The sequence below is a fragment of the Trichoplusia ni genome, chromosome 5 (assembly GCF_003590095.1).
Source record: "Trichoplusia ni isolate ovarian cell line Hi5 chromosome 5, tn1, whole genome shotgun sequence".
In the NCBI taxonomy this organism is placed as follows: domain Eukaryota; kingdom Metazoa; phylum Arthropoda; class Insecta; order Lepidoptera; family Noctuidae; genus Trichoplusia; species Trichoplusia ni.
This window is the reverse complement of record NC_039482.1, coordinates 6960842-6972659: the sequence shown is the minus strand read 5'-3', so window position 1 is coordinate 6972659 and position 11818 is coordinate 6960842. Positions and strand designations below refer to the sequence as shown.

The window sequence follows — 11818 nt, the reverse complement described above, 5'->3', positions numbered from 1 at the left end:
TTACGTTCATCGTACACATTGACAGCCACTCCTTTGTGTATCTATTGATAATTCGGTCAATAACTTTCATAAAGGTATAATAATCGCCAGCTAGTCAATGCATTTTATGAACCGGCCTGTGTCGCTGCCCCAAACCGATGAGCAAGAATTTTATTAGTACCTACTCGAACTTGTATATCGTATCTATTGAACGATAATAAACTAATAAATGCGGACAACATCACATACATTGCTCTGAACCCAAATTTAGTTGGGTTTTGGGAATTCAGACACAACGAAGGTACCACAAACACCCAGACCCGAGACAATGTAGAATATTATTTAGAACATTTCTACATTGTCTCGGGACCCGACCGCGGATCGAACCCGGGACCTCTGAGCTAGCGACACCTCGAAACCAGTGCGTACGCCTCTCGATTAAGACCTTAAGGCAACAAAAAAACAACATACTATTGGCATTATATTTATTTATGTAAACGAAATACAGGCTCAATCAGGGCTACATTCAGCCAATATGACTTATGGCCCGTTAGTTTATTATATTACATATTATTCACTTAATAAAGAATCACATTTTATATTTCAACTAAATACATCAAAAGTGGATTTTGGATGACGATCAAAATAATACAGGCTATTAGTACTAAACGGTCATTAATTTACGAACACACATTAATTACAAGAACAGAAATACCACTGCATACAATCAATTTAATTTCCTTCCTACATTTTGTCAACCAAGGTTTTATGCAGTGACACCTCTGTAGGTGTTGTGTCTATATTGTCACGACGTTTTAATACATTGGATAAAATATAATTTTGCTACCTTACGTTAAGGGCGAACATATCAGCATTAATAAATTTGGCTATTGTCACTCTCAATAAAATCGATTTTACACAATATTCGAAAGATTGAGATCACAGGTTTGAAGTTTCAGTAAATTGCTAGTAGTATTCTTGTTATGGGGATGAGTAGCAACATTTTTTAATCATCAGCAACAAAAATTAATCCATTACACATTCTCGATAACTTCAGAACTTTTAATAAGATTGATGTCAAGGAAACAATTCAAACAAGTCTACTTAACTTGCTACGAACGCATTCAATCTCTGGAATGAGTATATAAATCGATTTTATACCATTTCTAAGCATTTTTTTTGTTCAATCTTCCTTTGATCGCATATGCGTTATTTACGCAGGAGAATATTCTTCTTGTATTCATATCCATCACTAAAGTACGCGACACGTATTTTAAACTTGACTTTTGGCACCATTTCAATTTTTGGCGCGCATTTTGACAGGAATGTTCGTGGGAAAATAAAAATGGCGTTTCGTACTTTTGTAATGGACCGGGTCTTCAATGGCGCGGATAGATATAGCGAGATTATTTTATTCCTCTGAACTTAACTGCTGCTGTACCTATGTTAAATTTAATATTTTGTAGGTTTGAAAGCATTCATCATTATTTGCGAACTTTTATTCAGGACACACCTCGCTCGACATTTTCGCGTGTGTTATTAGCACAATGTACCTTTCTCCCTTTTTTTATGTGTCAGCACCTCTTTTGTATGGCACCTTAACACCTTGAAGAATTAGGCAGCATTTGCAGACGCTTTTTTAACGTCCGGTGTTATAAAGACATTTTCAGATCAATTAAAAAGAAACGAATTGGTTAATGTTACCTCTCGCTAAATCGATTCACGTTAAAAGCTTCATCAAAAAGTTATTAAATTGACAAATTATTACTGATGTTCACGCAATGATATGACCCTGATCTAAAATAACGAGACACGTAATATCAGTCTTTTACGACCAAAACAATAAACGATGTTACCATGAAATTTATTAAATAATTAAAAAAATAATTCAATTTAAATTAAAACATTTCTAATACTTGTAAACCTTAGCAACACCAAAATTTTACTAAAAAGCATGAGATGGGAATTTCTAAGTTGTAAATAGTTTTTAATATAGAAATTTTAGAATTTAGAGAAAACGGTTATCAGATTTTATTAACATTTTAATGTTTATTTAAATAAAAAAATTATATGATGGACACGCACCAATTTTCGAGTCACAGACATTCCGAAATCATTCTAAATACACATTTAATAAATATAATTATAAACCATAATATTGTTATTATGTACTTTATATATTTTACTATAAATATCCCTCTTCGAATAATGCAAAAATAAATACTGATCTATTTTTTATATATTTTTCTTTGAAGTGTACAACGATTTCGGAACATCCACATTTCGCAAAAATAAAAATAAAAATCTACTTAAAATTACCGCGAATTAAGATCGTTAGACAGTCACAAATTATAATCTGTGCATAAAACATTTAAAATTGTTACAAAAAAGTGCTAAATTAATAATCAAAGTGTAAATGTTTTTTTTTTACACAATATAAATAAAAATAATTCATTGATAGTAAAGGATTAAAATATCATATTTAATTGCACAGATTGAATATAGAATGAGGTTGTATATAATTTAAGTTATTCCGGCGTTATTGTTTGTTTATTTTATTATGTTAATAATTGTCTATTCTCTATAATACTTAAAGAAAAACATTAGTATATTTAGGTTACATTGTGCCGTTTTTCCATTCGGTGGAGGGCTGTATAATGCCTCGTAATAACTATTATTAAACTACAACGCCTAAATAACCTAAATTACAGGTCTTCATACAAAAATCAGAAATATTATATTGATGTAGAAATGTTTTTGCTTTTTGCACTCTATGACAATGTTATAGAGTATAATTTACAAATATCGTAATGTTCTAGAAATCGCAATCTAGAAAGTTAATGTAAAAATAAATTATGATATATAAAATGATTCTGAAATAGCATCTTGTGCGGTATTAATACTAAATTGAATGTCGACCACACATAAAATATAGAAAATACATTTTTACACCAATATAATAATTAGAAAATGTACGAAATTACCGATTGAACTTCAGAACGAGTGAACTAAACGACTGAGTGAACGCTTTTAAGTATATCGATCACATATACTTGAAGATTGAATTTTGAGAAAGGGTATTTTAAGTATAATGCCGTTTAAACATTGCCTAATTTTGATATTTCACAATTTCTTAATGATTATACACTAAATAGAGTGTATAATTGTAGTTTTAGATAATCAGAGTGATTTACCAAATATTACATTGGTCTTGTAACCAGAACATCAGATTTAGTACTAAGAGTACCCGGCAACCAATACGCTTTAAAGAAAAGTAGGTCGCCCTGAGCAAAGACATACGAAAATAGTCTTAATTGTTTTGACATAAGAAGGGTCTGATCAATTTGAATGCTAAATAAATAAGTACTTTACCGTGTTCGCCACAAGTTCTGAAGTCCCAAGCCTCATAGAAACCGAAAGGTATGAGCATTATTACATAGGAACAAACTGCTTATAAAGCCGATCGAGCCATCGCTCATGCTAACTGCATATCTACACGCGTCCCAAACCGGACAGATGTATTCAGCGAATTTGTTACGTAGCGCGTTACTCGTAGCACTTGTGTATACTTACACCAAGTTTATCGCGTAGCTCGTTACGTAGCACTGCGTGGATTGTAACACGTAGCTAGTTACGACGTAGCACGTTACTATATCAAAGAGGTAGGGTATGTTATTTGACAGTATTAATACTATGTAATGAGGATATTTGCCTTATTAGTCACTGTAAAAGTTTATTTAAACGGTGAGACAAATATCGAGCGATTTGCGCTACATTGCGTGCTTATATTGCTTCTGTATCATAAGAGATCGAACATAAACAGCAATGTAATACAACCGAATGATACTTTTCTCACTTTTAATCATTCATTCAGCAAAAATTTAAATCCTTGTTGACAAAGTTCTGAGGTAACTACAAATATTTGTATGTAATATGGCAACACAGTTGTCTATGGCAACTTCATAACAAGGTTTGAAACATCAAAGAAGTCTTTATATTGGAATGTAACACGCCACTACGTAAACAAATAGGCTTGTATATAAATACATCTGCGGTAAATAAAAACAATCTAATACAACCAAACTGTTTACTGCCATGTTGCACTTGTGTTACCGACATTCGTGTTTGGTTGCGCGAACGCGTTCGGAAAACTTTGCCCTAAGTTCAGACTGTTAAACTGTTGCGCCAACGGCTGCTGCGGCTGGTTGAAAAACTGATTGCTCTGGAAGGGTTGACTCTGCAACGGTTGCTGTACCTGCCCCCGAACGGTTGTTGCTGAAATTGGTTGTTGATCGGGAACTGGTTGAACTGCATGCCGTTTTGCACCGGCATGCTGTTGAAGTTCTGTTGGTAGACGTTGCCGAAGGGATACGCGGGTTGCACGGGTTGTACGGGTTGCGGGTTGAATTGATTCACTAGATTAGTCGAGGGAGTCTGACTGTATAAGGCTAATATACTGTCCTTTGTTAACTTTGACTTTTCCTTCTCCGTGGGCGCGGCTTGTTTGAAGAAGTTTTCTTCCTCGGCCTTGAGGTCTGGTTTCAAGTCTTCTGGTTTGGGTTCGGCTGGTTTTTCTTGTGGGGCTGAGAAGAAGCTGGAGAAAATGTCGTCGTTGGCCGGTTTCGGTTCTGGCTTCGTGCTCGTGTCTAGACCAAGGAGGTCTGCAGACCCGTTGGTCTTGCCGAGGTCGGCCTGAGCTGTGGGCGGCGTAGACCGCCCTAACTTCGGGCTCACTGATGATTTTGGCTTTGGCAGACTTGGAATGACGTCAGATTTCTGAAATTTAATTTTTTACTTATTGAGCTATATTTTTAATATTTTTAGGTTGATCGTTATAAATGTATTTCAATCCAAGGAAGCCTATACGATGTTCGATGTTAATGTCTAAAAAGTAATGAGTTTCGACCTTAACCGCTAAAGCGTACGATATAGACTAACTATAAACTAACATACACATAAAACAATAAACTTTCTCTGAACAGGGCTAAAATTTTAACACGAAGTTTTGTTCAATATTAATACGTACATTGTATTTCTTATCACTGGTGGTGGGCGCTGGTAGTGGTCCTAACCCTGAGCTGGTGGATTTCTTTTTCCGTTTTTGTCTCTCTATTTCTTCGTCGATCTCTTTATCCCTGTAATAAAAAATATGTTTTTATAATACATGTTTATTTCTATTCCATTCTTCTTCCTGATTTTTATTCTAGCAGTGAGTGAAAAGTTCATGGCTACGGAACAGTACCCATAATTATTTTTCACTAGGTCATGATCGCAGCTTCACTCGCCTGGATGTGGATTATAGCCGCAAAAAACCGCAGCTATGCTTTCAACAAATTTCATTGAAATAGGTGGTCCCGTTCGGGTGTATACAAACATACATTGGTACAGTGTGATTTACTATGTACGAAGTTGAATAATTACCTTGGATGGGCGATATAAAAAATATTTAGAGTCTATCCAAACTCACCAGTTAACCTTGGGCAGTGCTGGCGGCACCCACTCCTTGGCGATGTACTTCTTCTGCTCGTACTTGGCGCGGATGAAGGCTTCCAGCGAGGAGTCGTTCTGCGGCCGCCGGAACGAGTCCGGTAGGTTCGCCTCGTAGACCGCGCGCGCTCGGGAGTTGCCCATTTGTTGGAGAGATACCTGGAATTGTAGATATTGTTGGGTGATTTATATTTAGTTTTAAGGTAATGTCGTGGTAATATTGTGGTTCTATGTATGTTCGATCCCAAAACGGAAAAAGTAACTTCCCAATATGACTTTTAAAAATTATATGTTGTTTTGTGTTATGTTTCTTTTATATCAACACCTTTCCCATGCGGGTAGAGTCACGTGCCTAACAGTAAGATTTATATAGGCTGGTATTATTCTTTTTAGTAAGGTTGTAACTATAATTTAATATTCGTTTAATCAAATAGTTTTCATTTTAAAGGCAGCTTATAGAAAACTTCCAAGTTTTAGGTAACGAATGAATTATAAACAGTCCAGATTAGTAGAAAAGTTGTTGTAGAATCAGATAAGCAATCCCTCCTTATACAATACAGTACGTCAACTGGTAACCTACCTCAATATAGCTTAGGAAAAGGCTAAACCAATATAGACTGGTTATAAGGTGCAGCATACTAACGATATATTATCATTTTCCCAATGCAGGCAGCAGTGCGTTAATGTGTGTCCAATAGATACATTATACGCAAATCTTGAGAGCAAGGTCTCTATTGCTAGCCGGCAGGTCAATGAAGCGACAAGGCTATGAATATAAGTCATTACTGATTTTTGTTGAGTAGGTACTTCTGCTTAAGGTAAAAGTACCATGTAATTGAGTATGGTAAAGAAATAACTGCGGGAAAAGTCATATTTAATCGTGTGAAGAAAAACAAAAGAAAACACAACACGTTGAACGAACACAAAATTACTTGAAGTTTTTTTTCGAATACTGTAATTATTACAGTATTCTGAGACAGCTTAGATTTTTAGTTTGGCCCCTGAGGAAAGGGACTTGTCAGACACACGGCGTCCGTCATGGTGTTAACGTGTTAAAAGAAAAAAATCAAAAGACATTATCGCGGCATACGAGGTAACACCGTGGGCAGTCTAAAACCTTTTTAGAAGTCTATAGTTCTAGTGAATAATTGACGCCGGCCGTAGTAACATAGTAGTAAATATGCTAGCCCCTTATTACTCCCAGTCACGCGAGCTGCCATACAACACCGCGCTGGTGATTTAGGGGTTCTTTACTCCCCCACTTGGTATTTATTAAGTCCAAATTGTTTCTTGAATGGATGGACGAAAATAGGTCTGTTGCGAGCATTAAGTTTTCTTTTTACAGGTAAAGTAAGGCAAATGCGGTTACTTAGACTAAATGTATTTCCTAGTACACGACATGCCTTTATAGATACATACATGCAGCGATCATTATTGTCGGATAAAGGACTTATATCTGTGTTTCGACTAGAAATTCGTTCTAGACTAAACGTTAGTTCAGGAGATCGAAGCCGCAATCTTTATTTCTGACCAGATGGATATAATGCTCTTCCCGTCGGCCTTCTCTTGACTTGCATAAGATGAAATGACGAGCTGGGCTGCTACCAGCTAACTACTGGCGGCTTCGTCAATCTTTTCATTTCTGGGGACCTAATAGAAGAAACCTCCACTGACGAGTTCTTTGATATTTGGGGCTTTCACCGACCAACTATGAAGTAGCAATGATAAATTCTTTGAGTTCAGTGTCGTTTAATGAAGTAGGAATGAAGTGTTCTTCAAATAGTATTTGCAAGGTCACTTACGACTTGTTCAGGCGTCCAGGAGTCGAGGTTGACGCTCTTCACCTTGGAAATGTGCACGCCGAGGTTCCGGTGGATGCCGGCGCAGCGGATGCACAGGAATATGCCCAGGTTCCATGACGCCCAGCGAGGACCTGTACAATATTACAATAAGTTATTTAAATGAAGTATGATGTCAAATTAGAAATGGCAGGTGGCGGGTATTTGTCAAGAAAAGAAACACTATGGCAGAAAAAAGTATGAGATTTTTCAATAATGATTTTATCAGCAGATTATTTCAAAAGATACACTTTATATCCTGACATATTTTATAGATCTGATGGGTTATTCGCCCGCAATATGACAAAAAAGGCTGAACCATATTTACTATGATGCACAAACGTAGGCAGTTAAATGTTTAAAAAAAAAAGTATTCTCTAAATTATTTTTAAAATCTGTTCAGAGAAAATTAATATGAAAACAATAGCTGTTTTTGAGTAATAAATAAATTCCACTCGTAGGTTCAGCATTGACATTCTAAATTATGAGCAATCAGCAGGAAAACCTAATTGCTTGCATCCTGTACCTTATTTATAATTATTGCAAGGTTATTGTTAATTATATCATAATTTAGTGAACTTTATACGTATAATTTTAGCTATTAGGGGCAACGTATAGCAAAAGAAGTGATGAACAATGTATCTGCTTGTTCTTAACTGATTTCGCGAAACAAACTCAAAAGCGTGTCTTCCGAAATTCAGAAGATGGTTTCATAAAACAGCTGTTTTTTTAAACACCGACGCAAAAAGGGGGGTGTTATAAGGTCGACGTATCTTTGTGAACGCCTGTGATATCATAGCTCCCTAACGGATTGAGCGGTTTAGTTGGTTTTGAGCGAGTGTTAATAGACACATTTAAAAAAAATGGTCTACCCATTTCAAAGTATAAAAAACTTTATAAAAAAAAGCAAATGTTTCTACGGTCTAACGTCTTAGAGCACTTAATAACAATATAGTTGCGTTAATATCATTTATTATCTAGCACTGATTATCAACTAAAATCACCGTATACGTTCATAAATACGTCACACGTGACGTCAACAATCCGACACTTGTATTTTAAAACGTCGTTTCGCGGAAGTTATCGACATTGACGTTGCATTTTGCGGGTAGTTTGGCTGCTTGGTTTTAAAACATATGACATAGAATATAACTATGACACATAACATACACAGAGGAAGGCACATAAAAAGAAAAATACTATAGGTACAAAGGTACTGCTTATTTCTCAAGAAATTGCAGCGAGCAGATCAGCAGGATTAATAGCGATACCTTCCAGACAACCTTTGGATGGACAGGAGAGATAGATAGGCATATAGAGGCAGATGATTGGTTCACTATTGTGTGGTAGTCCCTTTTCTCTAAATTAAACAAGAACTGTTACAATTATAAATTGTATTCATATTTCATGATAACATATCGGTACGGTATGATAAAAATATCATTTCTATTAGCAGATTACGTACGTTGGACATGTGCCATTAAGAGCTGGTAGATAATACTGGAGAATTACCAGCGGGACTTACCTGTTAAATATATACTTTATGATTTATTACAAGTTGAATTCTAGTGTGGGTAACACAGCTGTATTTTTAGATGATTAGGGGTATTTCGGTAATTGAGGTTTAGGTTTATGAGAGTTTAAGGTTGATGAGCAAATAAAAGATTTGTGTAGTTTAGGCACTATTCCAGTAGTCAGAAGTACAGACAATTGGAAAACGACTAGTTTAATGCTTAAAACGACTCCCGCACTAAGGAATTTAATTCTTGTGCCGCGAGGAGTTTCACAAACATTCAAGTCACATGCAGACACGCTGTCTTACGCGGGGACCGAATTCGCGACACGTCGCGCTCAGTGAATTGAGACCTCAACTATCGGTGCACTCGAATAAACCACGAGTTCCAAAAACGTGTGACGCAAGTCTCTTTTAACTAACAACTTCTTTCTCTCTTCCAAATTCAATATCAATCACGCATTGTGTAAGACCTCATGAAAACATATATGAATTGCATAACAATCGTTATACATATTCAAACAAACAAACAAGCAAGAATGGCTACTGATTACAATACATTATGAGCGAGAGCTGTGTCACTCAAACAGATATGACGGCATAATGTTGAAGTAACATGTACAAATGTTTTGATAGATTTCAATTAGTAATTAGATCATGTTTTAGACTACGTGTTTTATTTGTTACTAGCTGCCTTAGAGATTATGCGTTTAGTAGGTGCTGCCACCGACAAATCAAAAACGATTCCAAGGGTCTTAAATTCGGGATAAAAACTATCCTGTGTTAATCCTGTATATAAACTACCTGTGAACCAAGTTTCGTCTCATCCGTTCAGTTGTTTTTTTTGCGTGAAAGATTAATAAAAATCCAGACTTCCATACATACACACTTTCGCGTTTAAAATATTAATAGGATACTATTTCTGTTTGAAATGCGATTTAAATAGATAACGACATTATTTGCGACTGTCCAAGGCTGTATGTTACCTTAATGAATACTACTTAAAAGATGCGATGGATTACTCACACGTATTTATCGATATTGCCCAACTAGATTCGGAACCATTCGTTAATCATGACCTGGGTAAGAAACTACTGGGCCATCCCGAGAAATACGTGTGAGTGCGATGCGATTGTTCATAGCATCTTTTTGGTATGAATCATCCTAGCCGGAGATACTACAAGTGGGTAATTTTGGCATAGAAAGGTCTCTGTATTAAGATTGGTCTATTCTTTTAGGGGTCAGCCACCATTTAGGGATTTAAAATGTATCCTTAAGTAAAAATATCAGTAAAATTACAAAGACACAGATAGCTAATTAAGAAACAAAACAAAAAAGCTGATATCATAGCATGTTAGATATAAAAAATAGTCTTTTCTGAGCACTCAATTAAATCCAAATATTGTATATTTATTTTCATTATGACTCATATGTTTCAGAAGATTTGTTCAGAATTTCTTTTCAAGAATTGAAAACATTTGAAAATTAATCAGTTTGATTACTGTTGTAAAGCAATGTTATTTATTTTCTTTAATCTAATAATGTTCGATGTATTAAATCAATATCTTAATATATCTCTACAATTTTTACTGTATAATATGTGTATTGTGTATGTCACTGAACTGCTAAACGGCTGGTCCCATTTGAATGTCTTTTTGAATTATTTTTGGGTGACTCCCTGAATGGTTCAATGGTTGTTGAATTCTGTATTTATATAAATAAATACAGATATATATAATATATTTATATGAATACAGAATATAGATAGTTATGATAAATATTATTTATACATAAACACCTACAATAATATCCATGATTTTATGTCCTTATAGCAGTGGGACATATAGGCTGATATTGCAATTCCATGGCAATAAACTCAACAAACACTTTGAATTATTTTGATACAACATTATAGACACTGTATGAAAATTGTTAACACTATAAATTAACTTTTATTTACTGTACTTTGATATAAATAAACAAACATTTATAAGCTATAGAAATTGTATCAAGAGTTATTTTTACCATTTTGACATTAATGTTAGTTAATTCAGCTGAAGTTTTATGATTTGAGATGGAATCTAAACAATAAATGACATTACTTATAACAAGTCATTAAAACACAAAGGAATATATATTTATATTGACGTGTCGTGAGTAGTCGTGACTAATTTATTACCATGCAATATTTGAATCTTAGTACAGTCATGGATTTCTTTTAAAATTGTTTTTTTAAGTAATGGTAATTTTACATGTAAAACTATGTGAACTTTTGATTAAAAGTAATATGGACAAGTTCTTAACATAAGTGGTTTGCATTAATTTATCAGATTAAAGCAGCTGTTTGTTTATTCAATAATTAATTATTTAGAGCAGTACATTTAGTCATTCAACCAAAAAGGTATTTATCAACTATTTTACACATTCGTGATTACACGTTTGATATTTTACGAAGAATGTGAAAGCACAGAAGTAAAGAAAATGTTCAGAGAAGTAGAAAATTGCTTTGAGATAACGTGAGTCATTTGAATAATTTCGTTGTTAAAAATTGAGTTCAAGGACCTCAATAACATTCACGAATTTTACGTAAGCTATGAAGACACTGTTACGAAACTATTTCACATTGAACTTACAGATTTATTTGTAAGGAACAATGAATTATGAACACTACAAAAAAAGAAAAAATCCGCGTACCTTTAGCATCGCAGTCAACACAATATTTATTGTCTTCATCCTTCAACATCTGCATCAATATGTTCTGACATCTGTCCTGGATCTGTTTGGCTCGATCTTTTTCACTTTTAGAAGACATTTCTCTGAAATATTATTAGCAAACGATATCAAATTCAATGAAAATGGGTGGAATGCTTGTTTGTTGAAGGAAAGAGAAACCATAGAGCTATATGACAGCGGGGTTGATGAGTTGTGTTGTCATGGTTGTCATTTTACTCTTTGATTTTTGACAGGACTTAAGTGTTTTTTAAGAGCTCTCATTCACAAA

General features: G+C 34.7%; 1 protein-coding gene across 1 annotated transcript; it reads right to left on the bottom strand.

Annotated features, from left to right (window-relative positions):
• Window positions 1-449: 449 nt before the first annotated feature.
• Window positions 450-11725, bottom strand: LOC113494261 (stromal membrane-associated protein 1-like). The gene is given in 6 exon segments (XM_026872524.1): window positions 450-4206; window positions 4209-4755; window positions 5006-5114; window positions 5447-5625; window positions 7269-7399; window positions 11512-11725. Coding segments are annotated over 6 exon segments (1224 nt in total). The 5' UTR covers window positions 11630-11725; the 3' UTR covers window positions 450-4066.
• Window positions 11726-11818: the final 93 nt, after the last annotated feature.